This window comes from Cheilinus undulatus, linkage group 10, assembly GCF_018320785.1.
Source record: "Cheilinus undulatus linkage group 10, ASM1832078v1, whole genome shotgun sequence".
Classification (NCBI taxonomy): domain Eukaryota; kingdom Metazoa; phylum Chordata; class Actinopteri; order Labriformes; family Labridae; genus Cheilinus; species Cheilinus undulatus.
In genome coordinates this window covers 20,824,055-20,844,882 of record NC_054874.1, presented here as the reverse complement: position 1 = coordinate 20,844,882, position 20,828 = coordinate 20,824,055, and the positions used below count along the sequence as shown (strand labels likewise).

Below are 20,828 nucleotides of genomic sequence, written 5' to 3'. Positions count from 1 at the left end.
CACCCAATGGCGGAAGCAATAATATCATGGATTTGTACCCAAAAAGGATGATAAATTAACACCAAAAGGTAAAATCGTCTGCTGTTGACATACTATTCCTGCGTAAACTCGCGGTTCCCTCATGATTTCTGCCCGCTGATCAGGGCTGCGCGCCGCGGCACAGCACTTTTGACTCGCTTCCAGTGGGGAAGGTCGCTCTCCTTCTGTCAGACCAAACCCACGGCGCTCCGGTGCACGGCGCAGTCGTCCTATCTGGAAATTGCAGGTAAGGAGCACCCAAAGTCACAGGTAGAAGGTCAAACCCAGTGGATAACTTCACTCATGGTGCAAATGTGTCTCATATCACAAACAACAACAATATACCAGACACATGAGCAACACTGTACAACAGGAAACATCTAAACACATCTAAAACACATCTAAACACTGCCCAAGGGCATGATGGGGACCTCTCCCACACATCCCCCAAGATTTGAAATCGCAGTTGGCAGAGTTCAGATCAGATGACCCTTTACACTCTCAATTAACTTCAATTACACTTTTGGGGGTCAAAATCAACTTCAAAATGTTTAACGCTGAGATATCAACATCCCAGTTTTTGCTGTTTTGGGATGTGATGTGGATTCATTCTCTCTATGTGCTACCGTGTAGTCAACAGAGGTGGAAAAAGCACAACAGTATAGAACTCAAGTAAAAGTGCAGTTAGTCCAGCTAAAACTTACTTAAGTAGAAGTAAAAGTACTGGTTACAGAATGCACTCAAAAGTTACCAAAAAATACTACTCTACTACATAATACTACATAATACTACAGTACTTTGAGAAAATGTAATCAGCCACTTTTCACCCCTACTGACAGCACAAAGTACATAAACTGCATTGATATGTGTTAACAGCCATCTAATATATAAGATAAAAACATCTTTAAATCAATCAGTTCCAGGTGCTGAGGCCAAACAATAGATAACAGGACCACTGAACCTTACATGATCTAAGATAAAATGTACAAGAGCTTCATCATAAAGAGACAAGATACAAAAGAAGCATTTAAAAATGCAGTGGCTACATTATAAAGAGACCAAGATTCAGGTAAGGACACCTAGTTTTTGTGCTATGCATGTTTAATGTATAAATTAGCAGCTACAGAGGTTTGTCATTTCTAGGTGACACATTTTTGTCATTCCATGTCTTGGTGTGGTGACGCCAAGGTGGGGGTTAAGTTCAGATACTTAACATTCTCGTTTTAATTCTGCGCCAGCAGCACCCTAATGATTCAGAGCTAGAGTCAGAGCCAATGGGCAAGGCCGTCTGACTGGTTTCTCATGCAGGGGAAGAGAGAGGGATTGGAGCAGATAATAGTCCTCAGAGTTTACACTTCTGCTCAACAGAGTGAAACTTTGGTTTCAGACTTGTTAATTTCCTCTTCCTCCTCTCCCCCAACCTTTCTAATGCATGTTGTGAAATCTTTCACACCCTTTTTTGATTTGTAAAGGCTTTGTGAATGCATGTATAGAATGTGTGGGATTGTGTAAAGACACTAGCCACTTTAGGCTTTTCAAAAAATGCTTTTGATCATTGTTTGTTGGGAGTAAAACCCTTTTTTTGTCTTTAACTTTATTAATTAAAAGACTGCCATTTGCCTTTTTTGCCTTCCACAGTGTAAATACTTTCAAAGATTACTCTAGGCTGATTGTACATTTTAACCAGACTTTTAAAAATTATTTTGATCCTCAAGGAATTATGTACTTCAGATGTTCCCATATAAAGGCCTAGTAAAGATCATCAGTTTCCTGTTTATTTTTCCTGTTGTTGGTTTAAAACAAGAGATCATCCATGAAAGTGAAGTGTTAGTGTTTTAAATATATTTTCTTTTCTTATACTTTATAATTTCTTGCTCATGTGATGTTTTAACTGTTGTTTCTGTTTGTTAGCTGTGCTCAGTTGTGTATTTGCTCTTGTTTTAATGATGTGTGTGCTTGCTCCCTGGGTTTTCTTTCTCAGTGATCATGACAGCAGTGTTCCCACAGGAGTCCATGCTGCGAGTCACTTCATTACACTTTGCTCTCTTCTTCTCCCTCCTCCCTCTGCCTTGCTCCTTCTCAGGATTGACTGCCACCTGTTCAACAGGTATGTGATTGCTGAACAAATCATCGATTTACATGTAGTAAACAAAAATCTTAAATACCTCTACCATACACGAACGTACGCACATAGAAAAATACACTGGGCTCCACCCCACATGCACTCTCAACGACTGGCTGGGCTAGTTAGAGCTCACGCCCGTACCTGCTCTCTGCCTCAGACACCTGTCAGACAGAGAAGGACTTTCCCTCTGCTCACGCCAGCCACACAAAGAAGGACACTATCACAGACTCTCAGCTGAGCCTGGGCGCACATTGTTCTGCTGGACTAAGGAGGAAGCAGGTATGTACTCAGGCAGGATTGAACAAGTTATCTGCTTAGATTTCGTATTTAGAGCTTCTAAAATAAGGAGGTGTAAGATGAGAATTTTATCAATAATGCTCCATAAAGTGTTTACAGAGTTAACTTGTGATTATCTGTGTTTGCCCTCTCATTTCTCTGTGTTTCCATAACATGAGAGTTGTCTGTCCTGCTCCATGCTTGCTTTAACTGTTATTGCTCTTCATCAATCATTTATCTTGTGTGGGCAGGAGGTAAACCTTGGATAAATATGCCTTCTGAGCCCTCTGTGTTTGCTCTTTCACTAATATGGAGGACACATTCTTCAAGAGAAATTACGGCAATGTTTTAGAGAAAGTGAACTGGGAGTTTTAGCAGTTAAATTTGCATTTTGAGTTTGGCAGTACTCCACAGTTTTTGCATAAGCCATGGTCCACGCCTACATTCAGAAGAAGGAGCACTTGACCTGGTTTTATTATTGTTAAATTAAGTGGATTTGCCTTTGAGTCGTTTGATTTTCACTGTTAATAACTTCAGGGTATGCTGATCTGAATATTTGAGAAAAAAAACACTATGTCCATTCATATGTCTCATAGTTTCTGACAAAACACAAATGGTTGTATACGTGGATGTCCATTCATATTTAGGCAACAGCAGTATTTTTTGGAAAGTGGTAGGACAGGATCATCTACATGTCTAAAGAATGAGACTAAGGAATTCTTTACAAGGCACATGCTCCTCATTGGGAAGGAACCTGGCGTAGGAAGGCCCATTTTAAAACTGACAGTGTTTTTATAAATTGCAGAAAACTGCTTCCTTACCACAATGTCTGCCTCTGTGTTGTTTCAGTGTTTTTTTTTGTCTTTTCAGGTGGACTGTAAAGAAAACAGAGCAAAGACAGGAGAGAAACTTCTAGAAGAAGCATGTCGAAAGGTAAGCATACTGACTGATCAGACTTGAATGTGGGATGACGTGTTTCCCTTCAATGAAAGCAGAGGGCATTTAAGGGCGTGTCCCTACACCAGACTGATGAGTCTGTAAATTCTGATCCTGTGACACTGTCCCTATTTTAATGCAAAATACAACTGGTTGATTATGTGGTGTCCATCAGCCCAAACGGGGCTGAGCATTATGGGTGCAATCAAGCAGATGGTGATTAAAGATATCATTAAAACACAGCCTGCAGTGTGTATTAAATCCCAGATGTTGTGTGAACGAATGTGCTTGTGTCTCAGAGGGAGACAAAGCAGATGTGATTCGTAGCACCAAAGTGCGCACCAAACTGAAGGGGGATTGCAGCTGGCTGCAGCGCCGTGGTGAACCTGAGGAAGAAAAAACAGAGGAGAAACCATGGTAAGACATGCTTTCATTCCTATATTAACTGATTGATTCAGCCACTTGAATGGATGAAAATGGGTTTCTGTGTTTGCATACAGGCTAGCAGAAGTAAGGGCCGGCCGTGCCAATGGAGTTCCTACTGAGACAAGTCCAGTTTCATCACCAACAAAACCCACCCCACCACCTACAAACTCCGAGCCCCAAAAGTAAACACATGTTTCTAATGTCACAGTTATTTATTAGTGCTTGGAAATCTGCCAGTCTACATGATCATGCTGATAACGAGTCTCTGTTTTGCCCTCAGAGCACCAACATCAGGATACATGTTCAGGTAAGACTGGCAAATTTCATCACTTAATGTGAAGCTATATGAGGCATTTTTGTATTTGGACCATAGCAGTGTTTATTTTGTCAACTAAAACTATGACTAAAAATGTTCGTCGACAGCCTTTTTTCCATGACAAAAACTAGAATAACAGAAATAGATCTGTGATGATTAAAACTGACAAAAACTAAGTTTAGTTTTCATCAAGATGACTAAAACTAGACTAAAATGTAATGCAGTTTTCGTTGGACATTCAAAAGCTGTGATATTTCTCTACTGTGGGTAAATCTGTCTAAAAACAATGCATCTATAGCCATTCTGCCTCTCAGCTGTAGAAAGCAGGGATCCCAGGTTTAGCAGAGTGCATAGAACACACTATCATGACTTGGTACCAGATTTAGGCAAGAAAATAAGTGCTTGGACTAAAAGTAAATACTAAAATGTCAGGACTTTTTATGGACTTAAACTAGACTAAAATGTTTTGAGGTTTTGTTGACTAAAACTAGACTAAAACTAAAAAGGATAGAAATGACTAAAATGTGTCTAAAACTAAAATGCATTTGACTTAAAGACTAAAAGTAAGATAAAAAAACATTTAAAAATAGCTGCCAAAATTAACACTGGACCATAGGTAACAGTCAGAAATGTGCAGATGTATTGGCCAATATTGGCTCTTTTGACAAATATCAGTCATTGGCAAATAATTCGGAAGTGTACTGGTTAGAGATTTTTATCCATCATATTGTATCAATTTAATGCATACATTAAGCACACCTAACTGCTGGTCTAGAGAAGACATTTTTATCAGGCAGAAGATATGACCTGTTGGACAAACTCTGATCTGTTTTGGTCAAGCATGAAAGAAAACAATGGCAACGTGGGAGTGTTACACCAAAAGATGTGCAACATCAGAATCAGTTTTTGGCACTGATATTGGCATCAGCCCTGATTTTACAATCATTACATCTCTAGTGACAATAGGGAATAACATGTATTTTAACACTTTTTGTTGTTTCTTTCAGAGGTGTTTTCACTAAAGTAGACAAGCCCGATCCACCCAAAAAGCCATTATTGGTTAACGGCCCAAGGTAAGAGCTTCTCTCACTTAAATACCAGAATCCGAATCAGCTTTATTTGCCAAGTATATGCAACAAGGACTTTCACTCTGGTTAGCTTTGCTGTCAGTGTACAGGAATTAAACATTAAATACAAACACTAAATATAACTGAACAAGTCGGAAAATTAGTATATAATATGTACAAGCTCCTGTAGGTATTTTTTCTGGTATATACAAATCTTTGCGTATTGATAGTATAGTTGCAAGATGTGCAAAGGGTGCAAGGATGCTGACTAGACATGATCAGAATTATTAATCATGAAAGGATGTGGACAGATAGGAGTATTTAAGGTAGTTGACTGGTGTAATGTGCCTATGAGGTGAGCCTTTTACCTCAGCGAGCTCTCTTTCAGTATTTGAAATACAGTAAAGCAGGAGGAGACAACGCAGGACATTTCAGATGAAGCAGGACTAAGGTGCTTTTTAAATTAAAGCTACTTTCTGCCATGCTGTGACTGATGAATAATCATCAGAGTAACTAAGTGACTGTTGAGTTTATACCTCATTACTTCTGATTGACTTCTTTTGTTTCCATATTAATGCTGTCTTTTTCTTACTACAGCGGGACAACACAATTCACCAAAAAACCTTCAGAGACCTACAAGAAAATGTGAGCACCCACGGACCTGATTTGCATTAAATGGCTGGTAAAACAATGCAATTTTAATGCCATGTCTTTTCCTGCCTCTGTTTCTTTAGAGCCCCCTACACTGTGAAGCCCTCTTTGGAAAAGCAGGAGAACACGCTTAGCCCCGAGGAGCAGGAGAAACGGTAAGACTCTCCTTACAAGGAGAACACCATCCAATCTGAACTCATGTACCCAAAAAAGAGATAACATTCACATCATTATGATTCATTTTTTGCAGGACGGAGGCAGCCAGCAATGTTCTGAGGAAATCTGCTGCCCGGCAACGCTCCTATGTGCTTTCTGCAGCAAAGAAATATGAGTATGTGTGTCTTATGTTGCTCTATTAATGCTTATCTTAATACTTTCTGAAATTCTTCAATCATAAAAGAAGGTAGTTACATGTTTTGAAACTCACTGAAAAGTTGTTCTTTCCTTTTCTTATGTTTGTACCGAGTGAGTGAACATGGAAATTTTCATTAAAGTAATGTGTTAAAAATCACAGGTCTAAAGCAGAGGACTCCCCACCTGTCAACAACACTGTGGCTTTTGTTGCTAAAAGGTAAAAAAAAAAATCTCTAGTTTCTCTGAGACTAAAGCAAAAAGAAAAGCCAGAGAGTGAACTTGTATGATCAGATGTTCTCCATGCTTGCCTACAAATGTTCAGGGTGGAGATTACAGATGATGATGAGAGTGCTGCAACTCCAGCACCTGCCAGCTCTACACCTCGCTCCCCTGTCGCCCCCACAACATCTGTCGCCACCGCTCCTCAGCCTAAACCACGGAAAACGTAAGTCCTGCACAATCAGTAGAACTACATGTAGTTATAAAAAGTTAAATCATGAATTAGTTCAACTAAAACTGGTCTTTAAGAAACGTTCCTACCTCTACATTTTGTGTTCATGTATCGTGCAGTGGTTCTCAACCTGGGGGGTTTCAAATGGTATATTTTACCCTTTAAAAAAATGAATAAATTAAGTTAAATGTAATTTCAAAAATGGTCATTGTGCAAGACTTACATTCTAATCAAAGTAATGTTGAAAAAATTCTTAAAATTTCAGTCTGCCATGACTATTCCTGAAAGTGCATGGCTGTGTTCAACTTTGCCCAGACCACCTTCAGGTACAGTGGGGGTCCCTGGTCTCTAGCATCTTAGATTGGGGGTCTATGGGCTGAAAAGATTGAGAACCCCTGGTATAAAGTGATGGTGTCCAATTCTTATTAGAATGGAGGGTAGGATGAAATGCTAGGGCTACATGGCCCTTCAAGGGGCACAGATGACCTAGCATTTAGGTTGTGCCCAATATATGCAGGTTCCCTGGGTTCAGTTCTGCACGTCAATTCCCACTGTTTCTTCCCTGTTACTGACTCCATCCTCTCTTCTCCTCTGTCAATAAAGGCATAGAAAGACCAAAAAAACAAAACAGCATGGCCCTTCAAGTGAAGATTATCTGGACATGCACGCCAAATGTCTAAAGGAAATCTTCCAGAACTTTGCAAATCATGGGTGTTTTGAAAATTCCTACAGCCTTTATGGATTTGTTATTGTCGCAAAACTCAAGAGTGCATTTTAACGTTTTGAAAGCATGACTTTTTGATTTTTGGCTTAGAATTCTCTTCAAACTTTGCATCAAAACTTGCCTTTGTGTTCAAAATGTCTGCTTGTTCTCAAATCTTTAGTTGCTTGCTAACATTTCCGGGCCTGAAACCATTGTACCATAATTAAGGCTGCTTCTACTTGTTTTTGGCAGTGTTAATTTTGTCGACTAAAACTATGTCTAAAAAATGTTCATTGACTACCGTTTTTCCAAGCGAAAGACTAGCTAAAAATTGGTTTTGATTGACTAAAACTGATGAAATTAAGTTTAGTTTGCTTCAACATGACAAAAATTAGACTAAAATGTAATTTAGTTCTCGTCGGACATTCAAAATCCATGATATTTCTCCACTGTGGGACAGTCTGTCAAAACACAACATTCACAACAGAGAGCAGAAATTAAAGCAGGGAAGACAAAGTTTCAAGCATGCACAGAGAAAGCTTTGTAGGTGTGCAGAGAAAGTTTTTAGTATGAATTAATGAAGTTTCGAGCATGCACAGAGAACGTTTCAAGCGTACAGAGCTTCATATGTGTACAAAGAAAGTTTTGAGCATGCACAGAGAGAGTTTTGTACATGTACAAAGAAAGTTTCAAGGGTACACAGAGAAATTTTCGTACGTGTACAGAGAGGGTTTCAGCATGCACTGGGAAAAGTTTTGTACGAGTACAGAGAAAGGTTCAAGCATCCAGAGTTTGATACAGAGAAAGTTTCAAGCATGCACAGAGTTTTGTACATGCACAAAGAAATTTCTGAGCATGACAAGAGAAAATTTTCAGCATGAATTGAGTGAGTTTTGCACTTGCACAGAGAATGTTTCTAGCAACCACTGAGTTTCTTATGTGTACAGAGAAAGTTCCGATCATGCACAGAAAAAGTCTCAAGCATGAATTGAGTGAGTTTTATACGTGCACAGAGAACATTTCTAGTATATGCAGAGTTTTGAGCATACACAGAGAGAGTTCCTGAAGTGTACAGCGAAAGTGTAAGGCATGCAGAGTAAGTTTTAAGCATGCACAGAGAAAGTTTCGAGCATGCACAGGGAATGTTTTGTATGTGTGCAAAGAAAGATTCTTACATGCACAGAGAAATTTGGAGCATTCACGAAGAAAGTTTTGTATGTCTACAGAGAAAGTTTTTTGCATGCACACGAAGCATGGGCAGATAACATTGTGAGTAAAAATCAGAGTGGCGGTTTGTCAAACAAGCAGAAACAACCTGAATGAGGGGAGAATAGTTTGAACAGGAGTGCAGGAAATTTAAGCAAGCACCTAGAAATTTTAAGCCAAGCAGAAAAGTTTGAAAAAAAAATGTATGAGTCGTGCTCTCAAAATGTTTGAACGGGCTCTCGAGTTTTGCAACAGTGATGACTCCATAAGCATTATAATGCAATATAATGTTGTTTCAATGCATTATGGTCCTTTTGATCAGGACAAGCATGTCAAAATATTGCTTGTATTGCAAATTTACAGTGTTGTTGTCATGCTGTTGATAACTATCAAAGACTTATCAGGAAGTTGAAGGGCCGTCCCATTTCTTAGGGGACAATTTCACCACTACTCTTTGTTTTCAAGGGCCAGGAAAAATCCGAAAAACAAGAGGTTGGCCTTGGCTGTAGGGGCAAGAGGGGAATTCGGACTGAGAATTGCTGTTTCACCTTATGTTCTTGCATGCACCCAGCTGCATCATGGCCATAATTAGAAATATACTTACCCATAGAACGCATGTTATTGGAGGACATAAATTGAGGGCACACCAGAGGAGCTCAGGCTGTGTTTAACTAGCTGATGTGTGGAATTAAACAAGCAAAAATAGAGACTCTAAAGGAGGTTGCCATGTTTATTCTGAGATCAGATTTAACATAATATTAACGTCAATAATCATTAATTACATCAGATCAAAATTAATACTGGTCCAATAGTTACTAGGTGAAAGGCAGCATATTGTCACCTAACACAACAGAGTCTTGCATACTTTCATCAATGAATCAATTTCCTCATAGTGCCATTTTTTACATTTTCATTGGTTATCTTTGTGTCCTACAGAGCTGACACCAGTGTTAAAACACCTGTTGATGTGGCCATTATAAAGCCGCTGGCACCAAAGGTGGAGGAGAAAGTCGCCACTCCAGAGCCGGCCAAAGAAGATCCCGCTCCAGTGTCTGTGGATGTGCCAGTGAGACCAAAGGTGGAGGAGATAGTGGCTGCCCTAGAGCATGCTAAAGAGGACCCCACTCCGGTGTCTGTTGATTTGCCAGTGAGACCAAAGGTGGGAGAAATAGTGGCCAACCTGGAGCATGCTGAAGAAGACCCCACTCCACTGTCCGTTGATTTACCAGTGGGGCCAAAGGTGGGAGAAATAGTGGCCAACCTGGAGCATGCTGAAGAAGAACCCGCTCCAGTGTCCGTTAATTTGCCAGTTGGGCCAAAGGTGGAAGGATTGGTGGCCCCCCTCGAGCATGCTGAAGAGGACCCCACTCCAGCGTCTGTTGATTTGCCAGTGGGGCCAAAGGTGGGAGAGATGGTCGCTGCCCTAGAGCTTGTTAAGGAAGACCCCACTCCAGTGTCTGTTAAAAAGCTGGACGTAGCAGAGGTAGAAAAAGATGTCCCTGTCCCGGCACCCACCAATGAGGACCCCGCTCCAGTTTCTGTCCCAGAAAAGGACCCATTTGAAGGCATGAAGCCAGGGTGCACCAAGGTGGCCACACCTCTCCCTGTACTTCTCCCTCAGTTTATTCAAGCTGTCAGCACAGAGTCAGAAACAGGAGATACAAAACCTACAAGCCAAGATGAAACTTCTCTGGTTGACCTCACCCCAACACCAGAATCACCTACGCCATTGTCTCCTCCAGCTGTCCCACTTTCACCTATTCCGTTGTCTCCTACGCCTGCTCCAGCTGTCCCGCTTTCCCCGGTCAAAGTGTCTGCTGTAACAGAGATCACAGTGAAGTCAGAGCCTGAACCAGAACCTGAGCCAGAACCATCTCCAAAACCAGGGTAAGAATTTGGCAAAGCCTTTTGATACATTTTATGGCATAGTTCTAACTCTGGAAAGTTGAGTGCTGAAATAAGTATGGGTCTGAGAATCTTGGTACTCACACTTGAAGTGCAGTAATGTTCTTTTTATGCTTGAATATATATATTTAACAACTATGGCAGAAAATGTCTCAGCAGTGTTGGTGTAATAGTCATAAACCCTTGTGCCTTTTTATGAAAAGAAACTGCCAAACATATACAGTATGTTGGAGAAATAGCTCCAGTACAACACAAACTCTGCTGCAAAACACCTACTGCACATTTTTTATCAGTGATGACGAAGCTATTATTTAACATACAGTAAAAAAAAAAAAAAAAGAAAAAAAAATCACCTATGATGCAACAAGCAGGGAGAGGAGGGGCTTATGGCACTGCTGGGCAGAGAGCAGGAGACACAGGTGTGTAAATGCTCATCTGTGCTTTAGGTTTGATAAGAAAAGGGAAAGCCTTCTGTCCATACTCCGTGCTCATTTCATCCATATTAAAGTGCATTTCCTGGAAGCTTATGGATGTGGACTAAAAGGTTGCAATACCAAAGGAATGTGGGGAAGTTATGAACTTTGTAACCAACATAACAAGTCAGAGCAGCAAAATAACAAAATGCTTTAAAATTTCAACTTAAGGCCCATCCTTATTGAAAGGACAGTCCTTTTCACTCATCACGTTGCCACATGGTTTCACAAATAAAGGCAGGTCACAAGAGGCCCCCATGCATTCAGTGTCTAAACTGGCTTAAGAGATGGAAATGAATGTTGAACTTAGGAAAACAAAATATTTGTTCTGTCAGACATTCTGGTATGTTTACAGCCACCACAGGCCTCTTTATTGGTTATATGAACAATGCAGCAGCATGGCATACATGGTCTGTTATTCAAAGATGGATCTAATTAGTGATTTCTAATTGAATTTTCTGTTGTCTTTATTTTGTGCTCAGTTAAAAACTCTTCTGGATTAAATGATGTTATAATCTTTCCTATCTTTGTCATGCATGACCTTCATTTGAAAATATTTATAGGTGTGCCTCGTATTGGCGCCTATCCCAAATTCTACAATCCATAGTAGTTTCAGAGACTGAAGTGGTTATAGCCAGGGCTTTTGTTGGAGGTTTACTATTTTGCATTAAAGCTCAAGTGAGAAGGTTTTTCAGATTGTAAAGAGACTGATTTAAGATAACATTTATGCCTCTAAAGTGACCCACACAAGCGAGTTCTTTAATATGCCTGCAAACAGCTAATAACAGCAAAAACAACCTATTGGGGGGTTTTCAATGCCAATTTATTGTGAATTATACTTTAGATGTTTGAGAAAATCGGGATGAGAAGACACAACCTGCACATGTATGAGACCTAAAGAGCAAAGATATAAATGATCTCACTCTGTGTACAGGGGGCACCAAAGTCAACAAAATCCTGTACATTGGTTAACAATTTAGGCATAAATTTTCATATCTGCTGACATTCTTAACCCATATTTAGACTGTAAATATCATCCTATAAAGGCGAGCCTATTCATGAATAAGTCTGAGGAATTTTAGGGAAAAAACAACAATTCTACATCTGCTGAAGTCTTTTTCTATGTTCATCTTCATTCCTTAGAGTTTTGAAGCTTGCTCCAAGGGCAAAGTTTGTATCTTGGTATGTTTTAAGGACCAACATTTTATATCTGATCTAAACTTGTATATCAGTACTGACAGTTGGTATAAAATGAGTTTGGAAATATAGGCATATCACATATTGTCAAAAATCCAATATTTTCCATCCCTATTGTCTATACAGGACCTTTAAAAAGTATTTACCCCTTTGATGTTTTATCTTTTTGTTGATTTTATAAATCAATCATGGTCTATATAATTTGGCTTTTTACTATATATGTATTTTTATTAAGTTTTTCAAAACAAAGTATCAAGCAATTACACATACCCACTGACAATTAGCAAGCAGCGAATATAAAACAGGCAGTAAAAAAAGGGATAACAATAACTTAGAAAAAAAGAAAAAGGAGGGGATAAAGAGAGAATAAACAGAACATAGAGGACGACTGGCAAGAGGCTGTTGACTGTAACAAAACTGTCTCCTCCTGTAACAGATTGAGAGAAATTCAATACAAAATCCTCCATCGGTTACATATAACACCATTCATCCGCAACAAGATGAATCCAAGTTTATCTCCTTTGTATTTGAATTGTGAAAGAGAAACGGGGGGACTATATCCACTTTTTCTGGCACTGTTAATACATTTCATAGTTTTGGAACTGCATAACTAAATTTTCAAAACTAAAATTTAAAAAATCCTGGGCTCTTCTTGCTTGGTCTTCCCTCTAAAGATCGGTCACTTCCCTTTCTTAAATTCAAACTACTGGACAAACGACTGCTTTTGGCATCAAAATGTATTTTTTTGAAATGGATTAAAGATAGACCTTCTACTACAATGTGGTACAGAGAGATCTTTTCTGTACTTCCTCATGAGAGGATAGGTGCTTCTCTTAGTGGTAACGAACAGCTGTTTTTGATTATGTGGAAACCCCTTTTGGACTGTCTCCCTAGTGAGACTCTGGATCTGATCTCAAAAGGATCTTTGCACTTTGAACTGAAAACACTCAGGTTCCTCACAGTCAGACTAAGTCCACTTAAAAACTAAATGCTGCTGGCAGAGGGATGAACTGATCTCAACATACTAAAGAGATGGGGAAGAGCTGTGTTGTGTTGTTACTGTTGTTTTTTTTCCACTTTCTTTCTGTTACAGTTCCTTTTTTTTTTTAAATAATTTGGCTTTTTTTGACAAAACAATCTCTGAAAATATGCAAAAACATGTTTTCCACAAAATAATGTCAAACAAAAATATGATTACTCAAATGTTCAGCCCCTTTAAAGTGACTGACCTAATTCAACAGAGGTCCAGCCAATTGATGCTAGTAGTTTCACAATTAGTGAAATGGAGATCACCTGGGTTCAGTGAATCTGTCTCAAGTGATTGTAGAATAAAGACACCTGTGCTTGGAAGGTCCAGTCTCTGGTTAATCAGTATTCATGGTTACCATTACACCGTGGAGATAAAAGAACACTCCAAGCAACTCAGAGCAAAGGTGATTGGAAAGTTAAGTCAGGAGATGGATACAAAACAATTCCAAGGCACTGAACATCGCTCTGAGTTCAGTTAAAACCATCATCAAGATATGGAAGGAATATGACAATGGTAATAATCTGCCTCTATCAGGCCGTCCTCACAAACTGAGTGACCGTGCAAGAAGGAGACTAGTGAGAGAGGTCACCAAAACACCCATAACACCCATAACTCTAAGGGAGTTACAAGCTTCAGCAGATGAGATGGGAGAGACTCTGCATACAACAACTGTTGCACAGGCTCTTCACCAGTCAAAGTTTTATGGGAGCTTGGCAGAGAGAAAACCCATATCAAATCATGACTAGAGTTTGCTAAAAAGCATGTGGGAGACTCCATGGTCAAGTGGAAGAAAATTCTTTGGTCTGATGAGACCTAAACAGTGTTTTTGGGCCATCAGATAAGATAGTATGTTTGGCGGACATCGAACACTGCACATCACCACAAACACACCATCCCTATTGTGAAGTATAGGGGTGGCAGCATCATGCTGAAGAGATGCTTCTCAGCAGGAAGGCTTGTAAAGGTAGAGGGTAAAATGAATGTGGCCAAAGGTTCTAAATACTGAATCGAAGAAGTGAATATTTATGCATCACTTATTTTACATTATGTATTTGGTTTTCATATTGACATTAAAGTTTTTTTTTCAACATTTTTTCAAATTATATTGACCATGATCTATTTGTAAAATCAATAAAAGGGCAAAACATCCAAGAGGGAGAACTGCAGCATCTTTAAATGATTGATCTACTAACTGAGCTAAACCAGAGCCCCAGAACTCCTTTTAAGTCCTTTAACATTATACTTTATGCTTCTTATGCAAAGCCAGAGTAACTATAAACCATAGTTTGACTCTTGAAATGATGGGGTAATGACCCTCAAACATGAAAATAATGTCAAACCAAATATTTTCTTTAAAGATAGGATATCATAATACTTAGTTGAAGCTTTGGGTGTGATTTTAAGTGTTTTTCTTTCTTTAAGTGTAAGGTTTGTTTGCTCATTATCTCCACATGTGTGATTGAAAGCTGCCCAGGAATGCTATGTGTTTGTTCTCCATCTCTTTCCACAGCTCCAGTGTTGACACTCTCAGCGCCTTGTCCAACACCCTGATTTCTTTCAATACAACTTCAAGCAGGTACTGGAAAAAATAAAACAGACAAAGACAAACACAGCTAAAGTAAATGTGGAAAAAATGAAAGATTATTGTCCGATTGCCTTCAGCCTCAAAAACAGGCCATCTGATAATTAAAGTTGCTTTTCTCTCAAGTGTAAGGAATGATGAGCCAGAGCTGGCAGAGGAAAAAGGAGGCTCAGCGGACAGTCACACCTCAGAGGACGGGTATGAGACCAACAACTTCCTCACTCCTGTCAGATCAGGGTTGGCAGGAGAAATGATGATGGCGAACTGCCACAGTATTCCCTTCAAAATAATCACAAAATTAGCCACATTTTCATGTTTACGTTCTTGAAACTTTGTCACACAAGGCTGTCCCAAATTACACTTGAATAATGCAATATTTTGAGTGGAATAAAGAGGAGTATGGGTTGATGCCAAAGCAGTACACTGATCTTTTTTTCTTCTTCCTGTCTGCAGTGATGAAGAGGAGCCAACTCCAGAAATGAGCAACTGTATTCCAATAACAGATGATCTCCTGCCACTAACAGACAGGTTTGTTCTACACAACAGAGCTCCCCTCACATTAGTAAATCTATGCATTTTACCCACAAGGTGGCACTGCTGGACTTCTTATAATCTCCTCTCCTCTACCTCAATTGGCCTGTTCTTGTTCTGAAATCTCCTCTGAATCCTAAATCCCTTTTTGTTCAACACACTTCTTCCTCCCTCCTCCACAGTCCCGAGGAGGGAGCCGAGCCCATTCCCCTCAGCCCGGGACGCTGGAGTCAGGATCTCCTTAGTGGACTGGACAGGTATAAGAAGAGCTCTTTCCCACCCAAGCCCCAAATACACAGTTACGCAAAGAATTAGCCTTTCATCAGTGGAAAATCAATAACTCCCTTGTCAGTAGCAAGCTGAGGCTTTACCTTAACTCACCTCGCCAGGGTTGGTTTTGCATTTTCAAGGGAACTTGCTCACAGCCTCTTCTGCATTTGACTTTTGTGTTTGATGTTTGCAGAGAGTCAAACCCAACAAAACCTTATGGCACCGTGGATCTCCTGGCTGATGATGTCATTGTATCGCACACAGAAGTACGCAGGTGAGGAAGACATGCACCTGCGTTACTCTCTTTTTGTTTCAGTCATTTTTGTCTCCACAGATGCAGGGCCAAGCTCCCCTGAGGTATAAGATTTTTAATAAATCCCATCCTGCTTCAGGTTTGATCCATAAATCAGGACTCTCCCTCTTGTTGGATTCTATTTTAACCTCAAAGTCACACTTTCCTGAATCTACCAAGTAATACTTTGAAACAGAAAGCCACATCTTATCTGCGTTACAACTGGAAATTGAAGAGAATGTTCTGTACTGATTAGTATTGCGGCTTTGTTTTTGTCTCTGCCAGCCTCAGCACGCAGCCAGAGGAGGAGAAACCGACAGATGAGACAGCCAAAGAAACACAAAGGTAGAGCGAGATGACAGGCTGCTCTTAAACAATTATCTATCTACGCAGAGCTGCTCCTGCTTAGAAATGCCTTCTATACAGATATGCCTTGTAATGATTTATACTAACTCTGCCTGCAACTGCGCTGTTTCTCTCTGCTCGCCAGCTCCACGGAGACCGTCACTGTAACCACCAAAACTGTGATCATTACTGACAAAAGGTATCAGAACGCACTCACACAGAACCAGCCTGTTCTGTTCCCTATTCAGATGGCTTTTATGCCCGTTAAATAGTTCAGTGGGTTTCAGGCTTTTCTAATGGACTGGTGGTTTAAATAGTTTATGAGAAGAACCACACTAACCTTTATTTGCCCTCTTTTTTTCTCCCAATTGTGCCATTCATCTGTATCTCCCTCTGTACCTTTTTCTTTTATTTCTGCCTCTTTGCAGTGAAGAGGATGGTGCAGATCCCTGGAGCTCGCATGTAAAAACAACTACAGTCACTACATCAAGGTATTTTATCTACTGCAGTGTCACATGTGGGTCTTGCTTTAGAAAACTGTACTTAAATATGAATATACTATGTATTATATATTATGTTTATATGTGTTTAAAGCTCCTGTGCGGGCCTTTTAAAAGGTCACAAAACACACTGAAACCGATAATGATGCCTTTAGTGTGAGCTACAAAAGAAAACATAACCACCAGTAAGATGATCGAATGTGCCTTTGTTGTTATTTTTAATGCTTTAACCTGCTGCTATAGGGTAAGTGTCAAATAAGACAATTTAAAGGTGCATTAAGTCACATTTTTACACCGAAATGTCTACATTCAAAAATCACCACTGCTATGTTATATATCATGGGGCTCTGGCAAAAACCTTGTATCTCCAATTTGCCATGATTTTCATTTTTTCCTAAATCAGTGCTATTGGTCACCCTTTACAACTGTTAGTGGGTTTTAACTTGTTTTAAAGCAATGAAATATGCTGACTATGACTGTTCAATGTTTTTTCATTCATTGAAAAGTGGTTATTTGGGAGATACGAGGTTTTGTCGTTAAGTTCAGTAGGCCTGCTTACATCAACTTAAATATTTCAAAAGCTAGAGAGATTTTTTATCTTTGTAGTTGTAATGAGACATATCTGCCACAATAGCTGCCATGGCACAGCCATCAGACAGACATGATTTGTTTGTTATTGCTGTGGAAATGTGGGATGTCTGCCATCATCTGCGGATCATATCACCAGACTCCCCCATCCCCACCCCTGACCCCTGTAGTTTTTTGGCCCCATGAGAAATTTCCAGGTCAAGTAGAGACTGAATGCTCTGCTCAGCTAAACCCAGCTCCACTCTATACTGTTATTTTGAATTAAGAGTCAGTTTAATGAAGACTGAACTCCAAGTAGTATTTACGAAACCTCTCATCACAAAAGTCTAGAGCTAAACCCACTGGTAGGTCAACAAATGAGTTTTTAGAGTTTCTTCCCTACATATTAAATGCTACATTTATATCTGCAGTACATGTCAAAGCCACATGAAGGCGCTCAACCCTATCACGCTTGCCCTCTCACCATAATAGAAAAACAAACCAAGACTCTACCAAAAGAGCTAAAGTCACAGTTGTGGATGCTTGGCTAATAACAGAAAAATTCAGTGTTCTGGACGAGACAGCTACTGAAGGCCTCAGGGGCCAAGCATGAAAAAAAAAAAGCCTGTGTGACAGAGCTGAAGTGCTTGCTTCCAGGCAAGTAAAACAGAAAGCACCAGGTTAAGAACAGAGTAAATCCGACATTAAAGTTAGTCAAGCTAGCACCAGCTATTTTGTATTCATTTGTTTAATTTTATTTAACCAGGAAAACCCCATTGAGATCAATGATCTGATTTAAAAGAGTGTCCTGCTATCAGCTCAACCATTCAGCCAAGGGTGACACAGAAGGCAGGCTTGATAGGCACTAATATAAAAAAAATTAAGTTGTCACACTTTTGTCAAACAAATATCATACTGGCTGTTATGGTGGGGGGCATGGTGGCGCAGTGGTTAGCGCTGTTGCCTCACAGCAAGAAGGTCACTGGTTCACTTCCCAAACAGGGCCTTTCTGTGCGGAGTTTGCATGTTCTCCCCATGCACACGTGGGTTCTCTCCAGGTGCTCCAGCTTCCTCCCACCACCAAAACATGCTCATTAGGTTAATTGATCACTCTAAATTGGCCATAGGTGTGAATGTGAGCATGCCCAGTTGTCTGTCTCTTTATGTCAGCCCTGCGATTGACTGGCGACCAGTCCAGGGTGTACCCCGCCTCTCGCCCAATAACAGCTGGGATAGGCTCCAGCCCACCCCCGACCCAGAATGGAATAAGGGGTATAGAAAATGGATGGATGGATGGATGGGCTGTTACGGCCTCTTAAATAAACTAATGAAATAACAAAAAATTAAGGCTTGAACAGCAATCTCAACCAGTAACATATAAATAACAGACATTGAAAATTCAACAAAAGAAGTCCAAGCTTTATTGATTATCAGTGCAGTCAGTTAATAAATTAAATCAATGAAACAAAAGGGGCCGTAGGCACCAGCAAAAAAACCAAAAAAACAAAACAAGGGTGGTGGATGTGGCTAAACTGTGATGGGCCACTGGACAAGCCACCACCTAAATAAGGCGCCCTAACCTAAAATAAACTACCTACTTAAGTATGAAAAGCAATCTAAACATGCTTGAAGGACAACTTAAAGGGAAAAAAAGACGCTTAGAAATAATAATCGATTAAACCAAACAAGAAGGAAAGAGAAAATAAGCAAGCCTCCTCACATGTTGTCCAGGAGTTTGTGCCAGGCCATATGCTCCTCTCCCCGCTTCTCTAAATACTCCACTCTGAGTGCTGATCACACTCAGGTGTGCTGCTGCCCACAGGTAGAGGGAGGCTAGAGAGCCAGGGAGAGAGAGGATATGCAGTTATCCAGGCCACACATAACATTGGCTTGTTTTAAAAAATATATGATGGTGTAGAAGCAGCATTAAAGTGGTTGTAAATGTCTATTTATGCATACTTAACCTACCTGATTAAATGTAAACCAGGCAAATTTTGAAAACGTGGGTCACCAGAGAACAAAGTTTTGTAAACACAGTACTAAGCAGTAAGATACCTTTTTCATTTCATGGATGATTTTCATATAATAAGGGAGAAAAAATATTTAAAGTTGCACTCCTGATTAATACTGTGAGCTGACCACAAAGCATTCCGGGATCACTTGCAGCATTAACCTGTAAGGTAACTTTTAACCGCTTTTCTACTTCATTAAGAGAAATTCATCCATGAAACAAAAATGATGGTTTAGTGAATATATAAATAATTCAACACACGAGTCAATTTAGAATAACAAGTAAGGAACAGGAGTAGGTAGAGCGTAGCAGTGTGTCTCTGTTGTGATTTGTTTATTTAATTGAGAAGACCCTTGCAGCAGCTTTGTTTTTAAACTTTGCATTGAAAACACTACAGAAACAGCTTCATTCCTTTTTACACACTGTATGATTTTTGGTTTGACTGTTAGAGAAAGCAGGATGAGAATTTTTGTGAAATAAAAAGTGTGCAGAACAAAAGCAAAAAGATGAGCGGAACCACTTTCAAAAGGCTTCAAAATGACTTCAACCCAAAAGGTCTCCATTCTTACTGCTGCTGAGTGTAGAAAAATCTTGTTCAGGTAAAATGCTAAATGCAGTGTATTGTTAAGGACTTTATTGTGGTTGAAAAATCCAACAACATGCTTGATGATTGGAGGCAGCCATGTAAATGATGTGAACTGTAATCAGGTTTATTTCAGGTGAACACAACATGGAGCTCATTGATTTTTTTTTACCATTCAGCTGCAGAATATTCTTTCCATTTGTCAAAGACATCCAGATTCTGACTTTGATTGAGTTTGGCCCTGGGTTCCTCTGTGTTTCTGTTTACCATTCCAACTGCATTAAATCTTTCCATTATGAGTCAATGTGATCAGAATTCCTCTGACACAAGATGGGCCATGCTGACAATTGAGAGTGAAATCAGTGTGAAATTGTTTTTCAGCTCGGCTGATCCGTTTGATCCATATCCGATAGGGACCACATCCCCTAACAGGTAATCATATTGGTTTGGAGCTGTGACTGTTTTCCAGCCAGACAGATAGCATCTCAGCATGCATAATGCAGCACTCTCTGATTATGAGCCACTTTTCTCCATTGCAGCTCCTCTGACCTGCTCCAGCCTCTCTCAGATACTTCCATCAACAGGTACTGGAATGATAGTGATATATTTCCCATTTTCTCATATCATAACCTCTGTTTGTAGAAAAATATAATCATGTAACTTTGTGATATCATAGTAATTACAAGTGCTTCACTTGGCAGTTGGTGCCATAATTGCATTCATAATCAGCAGCTATTATTTCAGAGATCTACTGAGCTCTGCACCAACCTCTTATTCAGACTGGTTTCATTACTTTTTTCAGGGTGTCAGCCACCTTCACTGAGAGCAAAGATCCAAGTCCACGCACACTGTAAGTCACTTGTTGATCATCAACCATTTATAAAAGCAATTATTCCATCAGCCATCAATTATCTATTCTTACTTTAAGGTTTTATCAAATGTTTATAAAATAAAATATCAGAATTGCAGTATATAAAACTACAACTACTGCCAGGCAGTTATACATCTCCATG

At 39.7% G+C, this 20,828-nt stretch overlaps 1 protein-coding gene across 1 annotated transcript in view; it reads left to right on the top strand.

The window, feature by feature from the left end:
* Positions 1 to 2,005: 2,005 nt before the first annotated feature.
* The window catches only part of znf185 (zinc finger protein 185 with LIM domain), a 31,645-nt gene continuing 12,822 nt past the window's right edge, over positions 2,006 to 20,828 (top strand). Inside the window, exons 1-24 of the mRNA XM_041797721.1 lie at positions 2,006 to 2,125; positions 2,301 to 2,422; positions 3,290 to 3,352; positions 3,655 to 3,772; positions 3,856 to 3,963; positions 4,062 to 4,088; positions 5,105 to 5,170; positions 5,762 to 5,809; positions 5,899 to 5,970; positions 6,066 to 6,146; positions 6,330 to 6,386; positions 6,492 to 6,614; positions 9,466 to 10,416; positions 14,645 to 14,710; positions 14,843 to 14,914; positions 15,170 to 15,244; positions 15,430 to 15,504; positions 15,711 to 15,791; positions 16,095 to 16,154; positions 16,300 to 16,353; positions 16,583 to 16,645; positions 20,197 to 20,247; positions 20,355 to 20,399; positions 20,618 to 20,665. Of these exons, the coding sequence (XP_041653655.1) occupies positions 3,343 to 3,352; positions 3,655 to 3,772; positions 3,856 to 3,963; positions 4,062 to 4,088; positions 5,105 to 5,170; positions 5,762 to 5,809; positions 5,899 to 5,970; positions 6,066 to 6,146; positions 6,330 to 6,386; positions 6,492 to 6,614; positions 9,466 to 10,416; positions 14,645 to 14,710; positions 14,843 to 14,914; positions 15,170 to 15,244; positions 15,430 to 15,504; positions 15,711 to 15,791; positions 16,095 to 16,154; positions 16,300 to 16,353; positions 16,583 to 16,645; positions 20,197 to 20,247; positions 20,355 to 20,399; positions 20,618 to 20,665 (2,351 nt within the window). The 5' untranslated portion in view covers positions 2,006 to 2,125; positions 2,301 to 2,422; positions 3,290 to 3,342. The remainder of the gene's footprint in view (positions 2,126 to 2,300; positions 2,423 to 3,289; positions 3,353 to 3,654; positions 3,773 to 3,855; positions 3,964 to 4,061; positions 4,089 to 5,104; positions 5,171 to 5,761; positions 5,810 to 5,898; positions 5,971 to 6,065; positions 6,147 to 6,329; positions 6,387 to 6,491; positions 6,615 to 9,465; positions 10,417 to 14,644; positions 14,711 to 14,842; positions 14,915 to 15,169; positions 15,245 to 15,429; positions 15,505 to 15,710; positions 15,792 to 16,094; positions 16,155 to 16,299; positions 16,354 to 16,582; positions 16,646 to 20,196; positions 20,248 to 20,354; positions 20,400 to 20,617; positions 20,666 to 20,828) is intronic.